Source organism: Ascidiella aspersa, chromosome 1 (assembly GCF_963924565.1).
Source record: "Ascidiella aspersa chromosome 1, kaAscAspe10.2, whole genome shotgun sequence".
In the NCBI taxonomy this organism is placed as follows: Eukaryota; Metazoa; Chordata; class Ascidiacea; order Phlebobranchia; family Ascidiidae; genus Ascidiella; species Ascidiella aspersa.
Genome location: NC_139447.1, coordinates 20,740,962 through 20,761,672, shown reverse-complemented (window position 1 = coordinate 20,761,672; position 20,711 = coordinate 20,740,962). Strand labels below are relative to the sequence as shown.

Below are 20,711 nucleotides of genomic sequence, written 5' to 3'. Positions count from 1 at the left end.
TTTGTATAGTTAAAAATTTGAGCCATGGCCTTGTGTCAGCTTGTAAAAGAAGTCGTGGGCCGGCATTGGCGGGCCAGATGTGGCCTGCCGGCTGTAGGTTGCCGACCCCTGGTTACTAAGAGAAATAGTTCAGGGAAGCAGTATAACTTTATTGTGTACCTAAGTTGGTAAAAACTGCATTTCATGAGGGCCGTTATTCTTTAATTATTATGTGTCTTTTTTTGAATAGACAGAAAACATTCAATAGTATACACAAAGATTTTTTGGGGCTAAAATTTATGACTTCACAGCAGGGAGTTTGAACCGGAACCGAACCGGAACTTTATAAACCGGTTTTGGGTCTATTTTCGCCGAACCGTAACCAAACCTGAACCTTTTTTGTAAGATTTCAAGGAGCCTAACCAGAACTGAACCCAATAATTTGAAAGAACCTGAACCTTAACTGAACCTTTAAACAAATGCGGTTTACTCCAGCATGACATCACAACTTGTATTTTACAGAGTCAAGTTATGCCATGTTCGAAATTTTATGAAAAAAATATGAATATTGATTAAATAAAAGTTGATTTTTTTATTTTTCAGATATTTCAATAATGAGTTGCTGTTTTTTAATATGTCACGTAACTTAGATTAAATGACTTACAATGCAAATATTGTTCTCTACATTTATTGACCCGCATTTTTAGATTTAACGCTGTATCCGAACCGGAACTGAACCGTATTCCAAAAAAATCTGAACTGAACTTGAACCAGAAAAGTCAAATGGTTGGACTCCGTGCTTCACAGGATAAAACTAAATACAAAAATTAAAAATTCATGTAAAGCGCAATAATTTTATGCAGTTACAGAGGTAAAGTTGGCAAAAAATATATTTTGGAAGGGCATGATCTGGTGCCCAGCTGCCATACATTACTTAAATATCCATCATCCAGATTGTTCATACTGAACATCCCCAAAATCCATCATGAAAACAGCAAATATAAATAAATTAGGTTTAAACACTGAAAAACTAATAAAAATGAATAGGTGAAAAATGACAAAATTAACAACAATATTTTGCTGTATCTTATCTAATCATATCATTTTTTTATGTAAAGTATAGGACAGCAAAGCAGAATTAACGGACTCCAGCCACAAGATAGAAATAAGAACAACATCAACATAAAAAAACAGTTGGAAATAAGACCAAAATAGGACTAAGACCTATTAGTCGTAATAACGTGTAAATCGGAATTAGTGAGAAAAGAAGAATAAGACCTAAACGTTATTATGGCCATATTCTAATAAATTTAGGACTTGTTCTGGCGATTTTATGTCTTATTTAGATCTTATTCTTTCGCGGGTATTACTGTGTATTTGGCTTTATTATGTTGTTGATCCGAATATTACGGTATTATAGATTTTTTCTACTTTAGGTATTATTGCTATTTAGATCTTATTGGTCTTTTTATGTGTTCCAGAACTAACAAATGTAGCATGGAACCAATATAATTGCTATATAAAATTAAATGTTGAATTAGCACTCATGCCCCCAACAAAAATTGGTGGGCATCCCACATGGTTAAAAACACTGCTTTAGGGGTAAAAATCATTTTCCCCATAACTTGAGATTTTTATCTCTGTGCACAACATTTTGTTTGAAAAATATGATGTTAACAGATCATCTTTGCTTGCTTGGTCAATATGTCACCAAATAAGCTAAAATTGTTGTGTTTTTTCTTTATCACCTTTCAGTTTTGGTGTTTTGAAATGTATTTAGTTGTCCTTTGGAAATAATAACTTTTTTTGTCAAAGTTTATGGTTCAGTATTTATCTAACAAAATGTCCTGAAATGAACTTTGGTTTTAACTTAAGAGGATTCCAGCATGCCTTTTTCTGAAAATGTGTGGATCTAAATGCATTTAAAATTTGTGTGCATTTATTTTGTAGTTAAAGTTTGTAAATTAATAAAGATGAAACCCTGTGTATTTTTTAAGTTTCAAACACTGTTATTGGCTTCAAGAACCCAAAAGAGTTTCATAGGAGGTATGTTAAACAAATAATAATATGTATATTGCTGTTTGTTGTCAAGGCTATATGCAAAACTTTTAAGTTTAAACTAGCGAGTTTTTAATAAACTTAGATTTTTTGAAAAAAAGTAATAAGGCCTATTAAATTTACAACTTTTACAGGTAAGGCATGGTTCTCTAGAAGACACAAGGCACAACATGTAGCCATTATTGGAAGTGGCCCTGCAGGCTTTGTTGTTGCGCAAACTTTGCTTAAGGTACATTTTTTGATAATTGTTGCAGTACACTAACAAAGATATTTGACACTGCCAGCAAAGAAAAAACAACTTGTGATGATTTGTGTTGTATAATAAGTTGTTATCTGATTTTTCCTTCCATAAATTTATTATCTGTCAGTTTTGATTATCATATCCGTGCCAATTGGCAATTTATCCCAAATCAATTGTTATTAAGCCTCCATTTATATGATTGAATTTAAATAAGTTGAAAATCTATATTTTTGTTTTAAAACTCACATTAAATATATTTCAATTTAAGTTTAGATAACTTTTGCATGGATCCTTCTGAGTTACTTCATAAAACTCTGTTTTTAATTTGTATTGTCTTCTAATCATATTTTAGAATAATGCAATATTCTAGTGCAGGGGTTCTCGAACCTTTGTTATCTGTGTGCCCTTTTGATTTGTATGAATGTATGGCATGCCCCTTAAAAACAATGACTTAAAAAGACAAAACATGTGTATTTAGGGTTGGAAGCCTTAACTTTGGTCTATCTACAACTTTATAAAACATACATTTTTGGCCAATTAGAGCATGCACAGTAGTAAATAAACTAAAATTGACTACATTATTGGTAGTTTTGGGCAGTTACGTCACAAAACAAAGTAACTCCAAAGGGTCACACAATGGTGTCTAAATAAAACATTGCTTATGCTGGAAATATTAAATAGTTTGATACTTATAATACCATTCCAATAAATGTATTTTTTTGTTTGTTAAGCTTGCACAGCATGGTGGTTTTAGCTTGTATGATGCACTCAGTAAGCTTAACTTTAACTTTGTTCACGCTTGTCACATGAAGGATAGCAGCGATTTCCTAAAATCACTGTTACGGAAAATGATCACAGTGCCTGTAAAATAAACTTACTCACTGATCGCCGCAGTTTTTAGAGTTCAAATACCCTGGTTTGAGAACCCCGGTTGTATAGGATTGCTCCGCCATCTTTTATCACTTGCGACACAACAAGAATGTTGTGTTTCATACTTTTGAATATAGTCTTCAACACCAACCAAGATAAATTTGTGCAACAAAAACCAAGATAAAAAAAATTATAAAGAAAATCAAGGTGGATAATAAGTACAAAATGCCTATTATTTTACATGGAACTTGCATGGGTTTCAAGCGGAAGGTTAATTTCTCCGGGGTTCCGGATCTATACAAAGGTTACAATCTTTTGTGGCATTGTTAAGATCCATAAATGACTTGATAGTTAAGTTTGTTTGAAAAAAAGATTTAAAATTACGACTTTGTGCGATTAAACGTAACATACGTTTCAAAAAACGTTTAAATATAAGGAAATTGTGTTTACCAGAATTATTGCATACAAGCAAAATGGCTGTCTAAAGCAGGGGTTCCCAACCTGTGGTACGCGTACCAAGGCTGTTCAGGTGGTACGGGTGAAGCTTCCGTTATTTTCACAAAACCCTCAATTTATTGGTTTTGTTTACATAAAAAAACTTTTCCTGAAGCCCATTCTTATTGTTACGTAACTATTTCTGTTGTTTCAAAACAATGCGATCTTCAAAATACAGGTCATAACTGATTGCTCTTGATTGATATAATCTACTGTTTTATAGTTTAAGCTACAAATAGCATTGAGGAATAATGCTAGTTGTAAGCTAAAAAGAGATAAAAATATTATTAAATCAAATTACTTGTTCTGCAAGAAGTGGTACGCGTGACACTACAGAGCGTCCAAGTGGTACGAGATTGTAAAATAGTTGGGAATCCCTGGTTTAAAGTTTAAACCAGAGGTTTTTAACCTATGGGACATGGCCGAGTAGTGGACAAATAAATAGCAAACACCTTGACCTAATGTTATATTTGTGACATCATTTCTTCTTGCAATGTGTTAGATTTCTCGCCACCCAACGTGTGGTACTAGTGCTGGTAAGGTTGTCCAAACGTAACAATCGCCTTGTGTCAGTGTTTTTTTAAGGTGTTTTGGGGGACCGTAATGATCAGTTTTTACGTGTGGAAACATAACAAGCAGAAGCCAACAAGCACACTTTGTTTAATTGTGCAGCAAACTTGTTTGGCGGCCGTGTTGGGCAGGCTGCTTGGTCACTGTCACAATCATTTAAGCTGTGCCTTGTCGAATAATTCATTTTATGTTGCGTTGATTGTATGTAGTTTAAATGCCTAGGTTTGTACCGCATCTTTAAAGATTAATGTTTGTCCTAAAGTAACCTTTGAAATCAGAAATAACGTAATAATTGCTTTTCTTGCGAAACCTAGATTCGAGTTAATTCTATTCCTTATGGACTCTTCTCTGACTTAAACTGAATATTATGAAGCTTATGATGTTGAGGTGTTTAAGCTCGTCATAAACGTATTTACTCAACCTGACGTTTAGTTTTAACAATTGTTTGTGACGTACCTTAACCAAAGCTTCTCGTAGGTGGGAGAATATTTTTGGCATTATATAACGCGGCATATTTTGAGTCTAAAAGAGAGGAAGGACAGAAATTAAGAAATACGTAAGTGCTGACAGTTGCTATCAAGTTTTAATCGCCTTGCAAGTGCTATTGTAGATTACATTGCCCTTTTTGCCAGTTCTCTGAAGATTTTGATCAGCCATCTCAGAAGTATAACTATTCAGTCGTCAATTGATCAGCGATCTCTTTCCTGGTAAAAGAAAAGGAAGACGTGACAGTCGCTATCTTGAGCATTTTTGAGATAGAAAGATCGTTTTTGCGATAAAATTTAGAATAAATTTTTCTATTTTTTAACTTAAAAATAGTTTTTTTTGTGAGTTATTTCATGTGAAAATGTTGCAGCGTAAACGCTTATCCTCTGATAAACCTAACAATCGAAGTATAAAGCAGTTCTTTTCTGGTAAACCGTAAACACGTACTGCTGCTCTAACCCCCGAAACCGCATCTGCCAACAGCACCACAAGTTCTGATTGTGTTTTACTGAATGACCGCAATTCTTCTGAAAATGTTAAGAGCAGTCGACTCTTCCTGTTGCATCATCGACGACTGTGGATTAAACTGAAAGGTTTTGATGATGCTCTACGAATGAACGTGTTCACCCTGCATGCTAACGGAGGCATAATATGTTTGCTTTGCTCTAAGCATCCAGTAGCTATCACTGGCCGAGGCAAGTTTGCTGATGTTTACACCAGCATACCTGCCAGACCTCAGCGCCCCTCTCGTCTGGATATGCATCTGAGCTCAGAGCAACACCAGTAAGCAGTTGAACTGGAACAGAACCAACGTGTCTCGCTATTTCACACAAAGTATCAGGATCGTGTCTTAAATAAAACCAAAACAGTGGCTGAGAGAGTACACCTAATTTACTGGGTACTGAAAGAGGAAGTAGCGAATCGAAAAGTTGTTTCCTTGCAAACACTGGTTGACCGCATTGGTCACAATGACCGGCTTCATGACCTGCGACATATTAGTTCAACAGCAGTGACGGAGTTTATTTTGCTTATCTCCGACCATCTGACTGATCGCATCGTTGCTGATGTCAAGCAAAGCCTATGCTGGGCTACCATGGTCGACGAGACAAGCGATATTGCTACTTTGTAGCAATATATTACATTTGTTCAGTACGTCAATAAAAAGGGACGCCAGGCAACTGCATTTTTGAATATCTGTCGGATAGACGCTCGCGGGGCAACTGCTGCCAACCTATTCCGACTCTGGAAAGAGGTCGCTGCTGACTACAGTCTTGATGTGGGTAAACATGTCGCTATTGCATGCGATGGAGCTGCTACAATGATAGGCCGCTGAAATTCCCTCTCACAGAAATTGACTGCACAAAATCCGATTACCTACACAGTGCACTGCCATGTGCATCGCTTAGCCTTGGCATGTACACGGTAAAGGAGCTACAAAACATCCAGGATTGTGAACGTGGCTTAGTCCAGACGTGGAAGTACTTTTCCATTTCACCACTCAAGACCGCAAAACTACAAGAAATGCAAACTGTTGCTGTTGATTCGTCTGCGCGAAAATTAGTTAAAGCCTGCCATACTCACTGGCTATCTCATGGTCAGGCTGTAATCGCAATAAAAGCAGAACTGCCTGCTGTACACGCTACGCTCCAATATTTTGCTACCGAGAAGAAAGATTGCACAGCAGTTGGTATTCTTCATTTAATTTGCTCCAAACGCTTTATTTTCTCCCTTTACTTGCTGAATGCTGCTTTGGTCCATCTCAACAAGTTATCATTGTTGTTTCAAAAAGGTAGTTTTCACTTTTCTCACATGCAGTCGGCACTTTCAATATGCAAAAAATACATTAGGAGCATTGCCAGATCAGGTTTTAAACAGCCTAAAACTTGACTGGGAGAAGATTTCAAAAGTTTTACCAAGATCTCAAACTACACTTCTTGAAGATGATTTTAAACTGCTGCGATTCACCACAGAAACATACTGTGAGGCACTGCTCTGTAATCTCGAAGAACGTTTCCCTGAGCCTGAGGTACTCTCTGCTTTTCGAATCTTTGATGCTAATGAGATTTCTCTTGATACCCCTGACATTGTTCCTGCTGAACAAACCTTGAAAGTACTAAATGATTATTAAACGTTGAAAGATAGAATGACAATGCCAGAATTTGAGTTCTGCCAAGATCCCAGTGATGTCTGCAGCAAAATTACTCGAGACAACGTATTCCAGCAAATGTTTCCAGAGCTGCATCGACTTTGCTGTATTGCATTGTCAATTCCTCTAGCAACCGCCTGGCCAGAGTGAGGATTTTTGACTCTATGTCGTGTGAAAACCAAGCAACAAAATAGGCTACTAGATATCACCCTGAATGCTCTAATCAACATTTCGATGATGGGTCCGGAGCAGCTCACTGACGAGGATGCAAAAAAGATAGCTGAGAAGTGGCAAAAAACAAAGGACCAACGAACAGTGACAGTGCGAGCATTGAAGGCGTTGGGCGTTGGAATCTGCAAACAAAGAACAAATGGAAGCTGGCGGATGGGAACGGGATTGCGCATCTGTTTTGTTGCATGAGATAGAACCTGAAAAATTTGTTCTGTGATTGTGCACTGCCAGTAGCCTAATAAATAATTTGTTTAAGCAAATATGGCTATTTTTTGGTATTTAAATGAAACACTTGCAGTCTCTTAAAACTACTTAGCGGCCTCCCAAACCAAACCTTAAAAAAACCTTGGCCTTTTTTACGTATTATTAGTCATTGTTACGTTTATTATTTTGTTTACGAGCAGTAATTTTGCCTGGTTTAAGACAGTGCTCCGCAACCGGTGTGACGCGACGTTCTCGTAGGTGTGTTACTTGCGAAAAATATATATCTCATCAAGGTAGGTATTTTGACCTTATGCAATATTCAAGGTGTAAATTTTTGTGAACCGGCTGAATCCCACCACTATATTGAGCAACTCGCCTCGGCGGTCCCAAGCCACGCCATTACGTTTCGGGCGACTTAACGCATTTGAAATAATGTACAAGCTTTATTAATTTATTGTGTTGTTCAAACTTGGTGTTTTTCATTAAACGTTAATGGGCCAACGCCATTTTTTTTACTAATTTAGTGGGCCATGTGCAAAAAAGGTTGAAAACCTCTGGTCTAAAATATGCGTTTTTGTATTATTAGAATAGTAGCTTTTGGAAAAAAGCACAAGTAAAACATGGCACAATGGTCTTGCTGCACACCTGTTGCTATTGTTCTAGAGCAAGGATTTTACACTAAGTGTATAGGCTCCTCAGGATCATATTAACCCATATAAGGGGCTTGCAGTTTTTCTTATTAAGTATGACTCCATTGTTGCATTAAAGTTTATGTTATTTAAAATGCCATTGAGCAGCAATAAATTTCATGTTTAAAACTATTATTGACTGCTATCCACTTGATGAACAGTTTTGCTTTTCAAATTGTAGGCTCACGTAAAACACAACCTCTCAGCAGCATGTGGTTTAATTGTGTGACCTTACATTCAACACAACAAGATGCATGTGGCATGTCACGAATACAATAAATAAACAACATGCTACAATAACCCCATCACTGTTACACACCAAACGAATTGGTAAATTTATCAAGCGACCATAGAGTGTATATGTTGGATGATTACGAACCTGTTGGCACAAAAAGTTGTTCAATATTAGCAGGCTCAAGACGGTCTATGGAAACTGTATCTTGATGACCGTTTATTTCAAGTCAAAAATACTTGCTGTTTTTTATAAGACCTTGAAAGGTCCATCATAATGGGCACTGCAAAGGTGTTCTGTATGCATCGTTGCGAACATAGAGTAGAATGATTGATACACGTGAATAAGTATGTAAATCCTTGTGAAATAAGAAAGGGCCTACAATATCCTCGTGAATATCTGCAAGACGTCTAGTTAGTAACTTGCGCGAATTCCACTTTTGTAGGCTCGCATAAAACACAACCTCTCTGCAGTGCGTAGTTTAATCAAGTAACCTTACATTTAACACAACAAGATGATAGTTGCATGTGGCGAGTACAATATACCCTTTATTTATATTTATATTAACTGCGATGGGTCCACAGAGTTAGCTGAGAAGACATGGCAGTCAACAAACTAAAACGAGCTGGGAAGACGTACATGCAAAAATCAGCGCAATATTGTTCACTGTATTTGACTAAATTGTAGTTTTCCTAAATGCTATTGCTAAGACAAACAAGCATAAATTAAGTCTCATTATTGGATATGGGGGAAAATATAATATTGCCTTATCTCAAAAACGAAATCAGATTTTTCATTTGCGAATACTTTTAGTTACCCATTTTTGTTAATCTACATTAAACAGTTTTCTTGCAGAATCACCAGTCTGTCATAGTTGATGTTTATGAAAAGCTACCTGTTCCATTTGGCTTAATTCGTTATGGTGTCTCTCCAGACCATCAGGATGTTAAAGTAATAATTGCATTTTAAATTTTAGATATTATTTGTTTACAAACAAAAACGAAGATTATTTTTTGTTGTAGAATGCTATTAATGGCTATACAAAAACTGCAAATTCGGACCGGTTTTCTTTTTTTGGAAATGTTGAAGTTGGTAAAGACATTTCGTTAACTCAGTTGTTTTCAGCCTATCATGCTGTTGTTTTGGTATATAGAATCATTTATGTTTGTTAAATCATCAAATTTATATACTTTTGTGATTACCGCTAATCTTTTTTTTAGTGTTATGGGGCACAGGAGGAGTTGAAGCTAAACATTCCAGGAAATGTATGTTGCAATTAAGTATAAAGACTGGTGCAATATTTTTTAAAGACATTTCACTCAACTAATATATATTGAACAGAATGCAGCAAATTACTTTACCTCAAATCAATTTGTGGGATGGTACAATGGGCACCCTTGTCAAAAAAATGTGAGTTTTTTTATTTTATTTTGGTATTTAATAACTGCAGCTGTGCAATTATGTTTGTCAGTAAACGAAAAACATTACTCAATTATAATGGTGTTCATTAAAAAAAATTCAAAATGTGAAACCCCCAATGATTCAGTGATTCATAAAAAAGTTCAACTTCCCTGTTTCACTTTGTAAATAAGTGCTTCTTGAACGACGCAACATTTTTCAAACATAGTTAGAGCAACTATCTACAGGTCAGAAAAAATAAATTTTAAGCTTAATGGCATTTTGCTTTTTTTTTTCGTTGATTCATGTTGGACCCAACTCACTGCTTTTTAAGTTATATATTATTTCTGATCACGGCAAAATGCTAAAAAACACATCATAGTTTTTGAAATGTTTGTTTACCAAAAGTGATAGCCATTTTTAATAATATTTTCGCATTATTTAGCGCTCTGACGAAGACTGTACTATTGACAACTCTACTTTTTGTTTAGTGTTTTTTGCCACACTAATTTTTATAATCATTAGGTATAACATGAGTCTAGCAAATTTAAATGTTACCAAATAATATACAATAGTGATGATTTTTTACCCTGTGTTTAACCACACCAAATTTAGTAGTTTTTCACCATTTAGATTTAAACTGGTAAATACTCCTGCCTGGGCACGCAGGGTACTTTGTCTAGTACAGGGGTGGGCAACATATAGCCCGCGGGCCAGATCCGGCAGCGGAAATCCTGTGGCTCCGCAACCCATTTTACAAAATGGACACAAGCAATTCCTCATATTTCTTGTATTTTTCAACTTGTAAAAGCAAAATTTTTTGGCCCTTCGTAAAAATCTTGTTCCTGCATCGAATGTAGCATGTAGTTTAGACCCCTTTTCAATGACAACATACCATACCCTGGTATTATCTCTAATTAACTGTCAGTGTGGTTGTTATAATAAGATGCAGAAAGTCTACACCGTTTAAATTTATCGGCCCACAGAGACCTTTCTGAGTTTGCTTTTGGCCCGCGACTAAAAAAAGTTGTCCATCCCTGGTCTAGTATGTAATATTGCTCTTTATTCGAAATATAATTTATTTTTAACACGGGAAACTAGAACATCTTTCAATTTGTTATGTAAGTTGAAAAATTGCTTTATAAAGTGCAAGTTTTTAATTATGCTGTAAGTTCTCTTATATTTTGTGTTTAACTTACATATTTAGGTTTAACAATTTATATTATGTAGATACAATTGAATTTATCTGGTAAAAGAGCCATAATTATTGGAGTTGGCAATGTTGCCCTTGATTGTGCAAGAATGCTCTTAAAGCCTTTGGATCAACTAAAGGTAACTTTACAGATACTATTCCTTTAAAAATAGAGGTGTATTTTTAATTGTAATCTTTGCAGGCAACAGATATATCATCGGAAGCTTACAATAAATTACAGTACAGCAATATTAATGAAGTGTATTTAGTTGCTCGTCGGGGTCCAATGCAGATGGCCTGTACGCGAAAGGTGCTAAAATAATATATGAATTTGGCCATTATTTTTTTTTGAATACTCCACAATTTTAAATATTGCATTCAAAACTTTGTAGGAACTTTCTGAAATTGTGGAAATTCCAGGAATATACACAAGAATTGATATGGAACAATTCAATAAATCTGTTAAAAATGCAATAAAAGTTAGGGGTAGGTATAAAGTCAATATGTTATGTGATGTTTTACAATATCTGTGAGTATCTTTACTTTTAAGGTTGTTCTTAAATAAATTATGCTGCCCCAATAAACTTTTTGGCAGTCCAGCTGTCATCAAAATTAAAAAAATACATTCAGAAATATCTGTCTATATGGTTTTTAATTTTGTCTTCAGCCTACAGTTACAAACCTCAATGCATATTTAAATCTTTTATATGCACTCATGAACATTATTTTTTGTAATAGGATTTTTATGATTTTTTTTTCTTTTTGGTGTATAATAGTGTTCCTTAACTAGAGTCTGGAACATCCGGACATTTGTGCCTCATCTATGTAAGGTTTTGTATCAAGAAAATTGATATAGGTGAAAGAAAAAACACATAGTTATATACATGGTTAGGTTTCACACTTTAAACATGTGCATGAAACTCTTAAAAAGTGAATTGAATTATGACAAACAGAAAAAGTCTGTAAGTTATGTTTTAAAAGATTTGCAGAAGAGAAAGCAAGTACGTCTAATATCCTACCTTTTAAAAGTTGCTAATTCGAATTTGAAAACATTGGAAAGTAGTGACAAGTTGAACATCAAATTCTTGCATGCGCCTGTTGAAATTTTAAAATCAAATGGGAAAGTTTCTGGTGTGCGTTTAAAGAAGTATGAAATGAAGGTATTCCTATCAATATTAAGATTTTTAGTAGTTAAAAAAATAGTTTAATATGATTTTTGCTATTAGAAAATATTATTTTATTTATTTATTTATTTTTTTAACTCTTAAGTATATGAGTCAAAAAAATGTGGCAAAAAACTAACGACTAATTAGGAATGTTCGATACTTGACATTTTAATCCAATACAAAATATATTCCTGATGCGATAGATTGCCAAATGAATAAAAATAGATGAATTTCATTCTTTCAATGGTATTTTTCCAGGTTATTTGGCAAAAAATTGCTTTAGTGTTAAAATGTTTGGTTACCTTCAGTTGTTAACCACTATGTTTTTACCTTCCAATGTAAAAAAGCTCCATTAGGTGCAAATCATAACCACAATGTCTATATTAATTTACAAATAGATCAACACCGATACCACCCTATTCTACCACTTGGCATTGGTTATCATTCCTAGGTCGAAGTCTGTTGTAACTACTAAAAGTTTGCCAGTATAAACGTTTTTAGTCTACAGTGTTAGTAAGGAATATTTGTTCAATGTCTTCAGGGTGATGATGCATTTAATCCCATAATATCTGAAACAAGTATCGAAGAAGATCTACCTTGTGATATTTTAATTTCATGTATTGGGTATGGTAATAAACCAATTGAAACGCTAATTCCCTTTTGTAAAGGAAGAATTATTCAAGAGAATGGAAGAATCTTAAACATCAAAGGTACAATTGTCCTACTTATAAACAAAAATAGTACCAAAGTTTACTTTAACAAAGGTTCCAGTTCTGTATTTATAAATCGGTAATTTTAAAATGCTAAAATTTGTTGCATAAAACCCATCATAACCTTTTTTCAATAGTTTAAAAAAAAAACATTTTAATGCAAATGTTTGCTCTATTTCATTAAAATCAGCAAAATATAAAAAAAAAAAAATGATGTAAACCTTTTAATTAATATCCAAATTGCCGCGTTTACCTTTTGCAACCAATACAGAATATTTAAAGCCAGCGATTTTCTAACTTTCTTGTGACCATGATGCCACTTAAAAGAGCGTCATTGTTCGCACTGCGCCTGTGGTCTGAAAAACTTCTCACAAATCGGGTAAACATAAACGGCCGTACGAAATTTGAATTGTTTTTATATTTATCTAGTTTAAACATTATTAGCCTCCCACCTGCTTTGCTGCATGTCTATTTGTTTTGTAAATTGGTTTTGCTTCAAAGTAATAATTCTATTGCATTTTGATTGTGCATGTCAACTTGACACTTGTTGACAAACTGTTTTAGAATGTTAGATACTATACTGTGTATGACCTACGAATTGCAAATAACCAGTAAACAATATTACAGGTCTTTATGCCTGTGGGTGGTGCTGTCATGGAGCGCAAGGTGTCCTTGCCGATAGTTCAAATGATAGCATTCAAACTGGTATTTTATTACTAAAAGACCTTGATAGTCTTGCAAAATCACGGCGTGCTGGAAGTATTGAAATTATACAACAACTTGTAGCAAACGGTTGGTTGGTCTTTATTTTCATAAAAAGTTTTCACAGTTATAACTCATCCACTTACGTAAGGTCTATTCAGTCGTAAGACTGTCACCTGATTATCGTTAAATCAATAATAAAAAAATTATTACGATATACAGTATGCGGTCTAATCGATTCTAAACTTGCTACTGCGCAAACACGTTCCAGTCCGACCGACTCCGCCGCCAGAGTGTTCAGTAGCCCAGTTGTTTTCCCACTTCTTTATTGTGGCTAGTTTTATGCAGTGTGCCCCTGGTCTCTAATTTATACAATTCGCCACAAATGTATTGTGTAGGAAGTGTTTTGCATTACATAGGTTAAAAAAAATACCACTCAATATATTTAATTAGGCAACCCCATAAAGCAGGGGTGTGCAACCTTTTATACAGCCGGGCCAAATATGTGTATTCGGATTAGACCACGGGCCACTTGCAGATATCTCGTCGACTACCCGTTTTAGTACTACCACGAAAAGAAAACCGTTTCGTTTTTAGTTTATTGAGATTCAACCGAAAAGCTTTAAAATCACTTTAATGAGAGCTTTGAATGACTTGCTTTCCCAATCACAAACCACCCTATCCAGGTTCTTAAGTGCTGGCAACCCGAGGTCTAATCTCCAGGTGTACTTTAGTCAGTTCTGAGCGATGAGGGTATTTCATGAACCCCATTTTAGAAAAAAAGTTGTTCAGACACGTACGTTGAACCGTACAATGCAATCTTTGAAGTAACAAATTTTCTCAGCTGTGGAAACTTATTTAGATCCAGATGATTGCGGAAAAAAACTACTTTTTAGCTGCGCAGAGAGAAATTTGTTTCTTTTTTTTACAACTCACATGAACATTGAAATTGATTGAAAAACAATTACATTTCAAATGAGTTAAAACGATCAAGCTGCCATTCTTTATTATGCTTTATATTGCCATATGGACCACAATATTAAAATCATTTCAAGAACAAAAAAAATTGCAGCGCTCAGGGCAATCCATACCTTCAACTTTCACACAACTCGTACACTTTCCGCAACCGCATCCAAAACCCATTTTTGTAGTTTTATCTTGTTAACAGGCCACATTACTTAGGAATTACTTTCGTTTTTTACTTCCGTCAACCAAGGAATTTTGCTATAAAGTTTGACTCAAAATTATAAACAAACTATAGTAATTAACTGTTAACAGCTACTGCAGCGATAATTCCATGGTTGTTTTAAAACAATGGCACTACAAAAGGATATCGTTTAAGGCGATTTTATTCGTGTAGCAATTATAATTTGCTTTGCGGTTAAAATGACTGTTGGCGGTAATTTTAGGTAAATCGCTTCCCACCTCATACTGTGGTTATTTAATGAACCAAAAATTAACATGCTATATAAGGTGACCTAGAGTTAGAAATTGTCAGGAAGTTTCAGTATTTTAACAGTTATGTAAAACAGTTGCCTAAATGTTTCCTGGTGCCGGCCGAAAAATGCACTCCGCGGGCCACATATTTTGGTTCCGCGGGCCGCAGGTTGCACGCCCCTGTCATAAAGGATGATATAGTAGTCGTCAGTTTTCTGAATGGCCTGTGTCTTGCCTTTAGGCTAACAGATTGATTTGAAGCACGTCGAAGTTTCCACGTTATATACGTTACATACCCTACCCGTTTTGCGATTATGTAAAACTGCTTTACGAACAATTTCCATGCGATGCTATAATTTTGTTATATTTAATTTTCCTTCAGCATTTAGTACACGGCAACCCCGATACAAGCTCTTGTGACACCCAGGCTGTGAACCATTGCTTTAAACTGTGTACAGTCTTTGCCTTACATTGTATGAGTTAAATAAGTAATAATTTCAGCCGCTTTGTTCTTGTTGGTCGCAAAGATATAATAGGGGACTCAACTGTATGTCGGTCGCCAACGCCACTTCTGTCCTTATTAATAAAAAATACTTTAATAACGTTTAGTTTATGCTATTCGTTTACCCACAGCAAATTATATCCTGATAATAGGTTGCAAAAAAAGGTAATTAGTTAAAAAAGACGTTCCAGATAACCCCAACAACGACCCTATTCAGGATTCACGTTACAAGTTTTACGAACTTACGTGGTTTCTATTCGGCCTTACTGCTGTGAAGTCAATTGCCCGAAACCATGTTTGTCAAAATCATCTTGATAAATGCCATTATTTTGTGCAAAAATCCTTCGATTTTGTAAATTTCTTTAGGCTGTTAAAATTTAAAAAAATATTATATGTATTACTACTTAAAGGTATTCCCGTAACTTCGTGGGATCACTGGGAGAAAATAAATCAGCAAGAAAAGCACGATGGGAAAATATTGGGAAAAATCAGAGAAAAAATAATCGACGTTAATGATATGCTAAATATTTAGAATACCTTTTCTTCAAGCTCAATTGTTTCGCACAATCATATAAATTTTTTGCAACATCTTGTTAATTTATATTTGCTTTTGAATACTGATGGCTATCGTTTGCTCTTTGCACTGGCCATTGATATATATTAGTGACTTCGGATTGTTGGCTACAAATGCACGGAGTGGAAATTAATATTATTGTATACTAAACAAATACCCGGCGTTGCTTTAAATAGGGTAAGAGTTTAATTAATATTTCTGATTTACCTTTGTGTGATAAAAAATCCGTACTAGCCTATATAAAACATAAAATGGAGTAAATCGCGAAATCTACGTCTACGTGAATTTTGCGTGTCAAAAAACGTGAAAATACATCAGTCCTTTCATTCACAATTACATACTATGTTGCACCATGTCCTTGTAGGCTTGCTTTAAGCTGCGTTTTACCCCCGATAAATTGAAACAACTGATTCTGACCATTAAACATTAATGATTAAACTAAACCAATGTTGTGTTTTCTGTCTGTACTGTAATGCATAGACTAAATTAAACATACTACCAAGAAAGCTTGAATAAAAGAGAATAGTCCCCGGCAGAGCGGATTTGTTTTACATTTCTCTGTCTGCGCAACTTGCATTGCCTTAATCGCGTCGTTTTCGTTACTAGAAGGACGTTGTGTTTTATTAAACTTCGTCCTTGCTTGTCTTAAAACATCATAATAGACGCGTTATCCTTATTGCCGTACTCTTTAACTTTGGTCGTATAATTTGTTTTAACTTTTCCTGCATTTCTTTTCTTATATCACCCTCAATCTGCAGGCAACAATATCGCCCTTTCTGTGCCTTGTGTCGCCCGTGTAATTTACTGGGATTGTTTTATCTGCTTTATTTAGTAAGTTAGCCTATATAGCCATAGCGCATACTTAACCTGGAAGTCTACGAGTTGAAATGACAGTTCTCAAGTCCTACAACCGCTGCATATTTCGATTTCGTTTTATAAGATGAATACTCAATACTCATTTTAACTGCGAAACAAGAGTTTTTAAAGAGAACATTTTAGGAACATTTTTTCGCTTTACATGTTTGGTTCTAGGAATTGGCAGTGTTGTAAACAATTTATTTTGAAATGACTCCAGTCCCCGTGAAGTCATTTGGGAAATAACTTAAGTCAAAGTCAAGTTATTATTACAGCAAGTCGTATTCAAGTCCAACCACATATACATAAACAATAAAACGATAAACCATTTGTAAATTTCAACAGGGGAGACAGACATCGGAATAAAGGCTTTATTTCCCTACTACATTGTTTTTTTAGAACCACAAGTCTGACAAAAAACTCCCTGCAAAAAAGTAAAGTTAAGGATAACAATAGTTTCTCCACTTGCAAAAATTAATAGTTATGTTGTTGTGTGTAAGTATACAGAAAACAGAAGTGTACTTAATTATGTAACCGAATTTTTCAACAATAAAGAGGGTGATTTTAAAGTATATATTTAGGTACCAGCATAGATAATACATTTTGTTGGGTCCTAAATTAAGGATATTTATTTCTGTTCTGAAAGTAGTAATACTAATACTGCTTCTAAATGAAAGCCAGTATTGGTATTATTGTTGTTGTTTTTCGTCTATTAAATATATGATTTTAAAGCAATGTGCTGTTTGCCACTTTAAAGACGTTTCAGGGTTCTTAATCAAAGGGTTTGAATGCAAACTTAAACACATTAAACCTAAAGCAAAAGTTAAAAAATGGCTCACAGTCACATGTCCGGTTTTACCCTATCTGTCAGGTTTCAGGAATATTGTTTGTATATTTAGTGTGAGTAGACAGTTCTTGAATATATTTACTTTGGTGCGTGGTTCAGGCTAAGCATTGCATGTTTTTAGAGATGCGAAAGTGGTAGTTTTGCAAGAGGTACCGTTTCAAAGACTAGATGCAAAATTAATTGATTAGAATTATTTTCCAATTAAAATATTCACTTTATATTTGTTTTGATTTTGCCAGCCCCAAACAAAAGCCCAATTCACAGTAGACAGTGCAAACTGGCACCTAAAACTTTCATCTGACAACAGAATTATCAAACGCCATATAGATTAGAATTATAACAATGCTTAGTATGTTTCCATGCGTTCTACCATACAACATGAGATGTAGCGTCAATGTGCAGTGCAAAAAAATGTGCACATTTTAAAATGTCTTCACTGATGTGTACATGGAAATATTATCATGGTTAGAGAGAAAAATAAAGAGAGATGGTGGAAGAGAAGATTGGGAAAGAATAGTTGGAGGAAGACTCTGAGGAAAAGTGGGTTTTCACCTAATGTTTAAGCTTGTGAAGCCCTTTTTGGAGAGTCTGTTCAGCACAAAAACGCTATGAGTAGTTAATGGCACTCTAGCTCTAAATTAGTTTAATAAAGTAAAGCAACATTCTTTCGAAGTTCTTGTTGCCAGTCTGTGAAATGATGTTTGTATTGTTTTCGGTCTATGCTACACAATCCATTCCAGATTTTGCACATTTTATGGTGGTAAATTAGGTTACACATACTTGCTGATGCACAATTTACTTTTTAGTACCTTGTATTGAATAGTATAAATTAGGTTCCTTTACTTGGCAATAAATTGAATGAAAAAAAGCAATCACTTAACATACCAGGAAAATGCGAAAATTTTAAAACATTAAAAAATTGTATCATGCTAGGTGCTAAATGCCCTCTTTAGTCTGGTAATTCAACACAGTACAAACACATATATATATACAAGTTGTACAATCAAGTTTTATAGTTTACTTTGCTCTATAATGATATTCCTCCACCAACTGATTGTATTGGCAAAACAGGGTCAGCAAATGCAAGCCAGTCTGAACTGTAAGTAGGTAGAAGTCCCATGCTGTTACATTTGTATACAGCAAGTCCCAGTGCTAGACAATTTCCTAAAAAGTACACCAAAGTTTGAAGTATGTATTGACTGGACTTTTCCAACATGCGAGTTGTGGCTCTAATACCCATTAAAGCTTGAATAGGTCTAAAAAACATCATGCCAACCATCATTATAGGAAATATGGAAATGGTATTTCCAGCCATGTACATAATAAAAATGTTCATTGGTATTCCCTTTATTGGTGCAAGGGCAATATCCCACGACCGCTTGTCCACCAAATCATTGTGTGCACTTTCACTGGTTGTTGTTGTATCCACTTGTGCTATCCTCTCAGTGGAATATCCTGGAGGCACTGCGAGTTCAGGACGAAAGTCACCTCTTCGAATATTTGTATCCAAATTCCACCTTTCTTTTCTTTTGTTGATCTTGTTTATAGTGGACACATTTTGATGCATTATTTTTAATACAATTATATATTATACATATATATAGTGATAGAGAAAATTCTAAACACCCAACAAAAGTATTAAGATAATTTGTTTAGAAAGGCAGAAATACTTATTTAGAAAACAATTTCCTAAAAAGAAATATGCATTTGATTTTCCATATTTTAACAAGTTTGTTCTCCCATTCAAAATTCGCACTAATGTAGCGATCTGCAAAATTACAATGCGATTTATTGCTAAAGCCATTAACAGTACCTCATACTTCAAAATTTGCACTACTGTAAACAGCTTTAAATAAGCAATTAATCGTATTATATTTTGGAGAGCGAAATAATTCTTTCCTACTCCACATCCACACAGGGCTGCCACTCTAAATTTTCATTTCACCCTACATTTCTCCTACGATGTTACCAGGTTGGAAAGTTTGGCCTGCGCGGGGGATATCCCCCGCGCAGTAGCACCTTCAGCCGCGCAAATCTGACTCGAGCAAACGCACAAGCCGAACAAACTTTACTATTTACGAGAAGTGTATTAACATAATAGAAACGTTGGTATAAAACTGACGTCACATTTATTCACTCATCACTCGTGTATGACCGAAAATGTGTCACCTTAAATCAGGCCTGCACAACTAAAATGGTACAAGGGCCACAACAAGCACAAAAAAAATTGGCGGGCCGCATACTGAAGTTGCATAACATTTTTTAACGCTAGTTTATAAGACGTATATAATATAATGCATCATATAGAATCCCCTGCGAAACGCTAAAAACGCACAGTTCGGCGTTTTGGTCACGCATCAGTGGACAACGGTCACGTGTATAGTGACGTCAAATTAGGCAATATCGATATTGCATATTAAATGCTACACTATCAAACTTTTTAAATATTTAGCTGCGCCCGCACACCAACCAAAAATTGCTCAGTGCTTCAAGTATTCTATGAACGCTGTAAACCTGTAAGTTTATTATAATGTCGCAAACTTTCGGTAGTCTGGTGGTTTATTTTCAGCCGCGCAAGTTCAAGTCGAAATTTTATTTTCAGCCGCGCATTTTTTCAGCTGCAAAACATCTTCCCCGTGCAATATCCAAAGTTTCCAATCTGGCGATGTTACAGTAATGGCACACCTTAGGTTAGAAATCCTACCACAATTTAGCTTTTTTCGAAATTTGGAAGCACAATACACGAATTCAGGTATGCATTCAAATTTTGGTGCTATTTGATTTTTGCATTAAGAAAGCAACACAAAAAAATACAAAATAAAAAGGTACGGCATACAAAATATATTATTTTAGCATCACAGACACTAGGGCAGGGTAGCGATGAGCGAACCATTGACCTGCGGTGATCCACCACAGATATTTAATGACCCACATTTTTCACTCTAGTAAAACCGAAATGTTATCAATCACTTTGAGGAAAGGATAAATGTAAAAAAAATTCTTCGATATATAGCAACTTTAATTCTTTCGATATATAGCACTTACTGTTTTAATCAGGGCTGCCCAATCTGTGGGTCATGCAAAAGTGTTTTAGGGGCGATTCGCATATACGGGCGAATTTCTCTAC

At 35.0% G+C, this 20,711-nt stretch overlaps 2 protein-coding genes across 4 annotated transcripts; one reads left to right on the top strand and one right to left on the bottom strand.

Moving 5' to 3' along the window:
- The first annotated feature begins 2 nt into the window (after nucleotides 1-2).
- On the top strand, nucleotides 3-16,745 carry LOC146168230 (NADPH:adrenodoxin oxidoreductase, mitochondrial-like). Of its 3 annotated transcripts, none has more exons than XM_083383327.1 (13): nucleotides 3-2,025; nucleotides 2,172-2,266; nucleotides 9,057-9,152; nucleotides 9,224-9,293; nucleotides 9,422-9,466; nucleotides 9,543-9,611; nucleotides 10,830-10,931; nucleotides 10,994-11,101; nucleotides 11,184-11,277; nucleotides 11,773-11,951; nucleotides 12,499-12,667; nucleotides 13,295-13,459; nucleotides 15,719-16,745. In XM_083383327.1, the coding sequence occupies exons 3-13, from the start codon at nucleotides 9,121-9,123 to the stop codon at nucleotides 15,838-15,840; spliced, it is 1,155 nt and encodes a 384-aa protein (XP_083239453.1). In that variant the 5' UTR covers nucleotides 3-2,025; nucleotides 2,172-2,266; nucleotides 9,057-9,120; the 3' UTR covers nucleotides 15,841-16,745. The 3 variants fall into 3 exon arrangements, with proteins under 3 accessions (XP_083239453.1, XP_083239452.1, XP_083239454.1); XM_083383326.1 differs by having other exon boundaries at nucleotides 9,224-9,346; XM_083383328.1 differs by lacking the exons at nucleotides 3-2,025; nucleotides 2,172-2,266 and having other exon boundaries at nucleotides 7,197-9,152.
- An 824-nt stretch (nucleotides 16,746-17,569) lies between these two features.
- LOC146168229 (ER membrane protein complex subunit 4-like) lies at nucleotides 17,570-19,198 on the bottom strand. The gene has a single exon (XM_083383329.1). The coding sequence runs from the start codon at nucleotides 19,149-19,151 to the stop codon at nucleotides 18,612-18,614; it is 540 nt and encodes a 179-aa protein (XP_083239455.1). The 5' UTR covers nucleotides 19,152-19,198; the 3' UTR covers nucleotides 17,570-18,611.
- Nucleotides 19,199-20,711: the final 1,513 nt, after the last annotated feature.

What these genes read in the sequence shown, in the direction of transcription:
- LOC146168229 (XM_083383329.1), bottom strand. Translation starts at nt 19,151, where the DNA reads ATGCATCAAAATGTGTCCACTATAAACAAGATCAACAAAAGAAAAGAA.
- LOC146168230 (XM_083383326.1), top strand. Translation starts at nt 1,896, where the DNA reads ATGCATTTAAAATTTGTGTGCATTTATTTTGTAGTTAAAGTTTGTAAA. An exon ending in CCAAAAGAGTTTCATAGGAG is followed by an intron (nt 2,026 to 2,171) that starts GTATGTTAAACA and finishes CAACTTTTACAG; the next exon opens with GTAAGGCATGGTTCTCTAGA. An exon ending in CCTATCATGCTGTTGTTTTG is followed by an intron (nt 9,347 to 9,421) that starts GTATATAGAATC and finishes TCTTTTTTTTAG; the next exon opens with TGTTATGGGGCACAGGAGGA.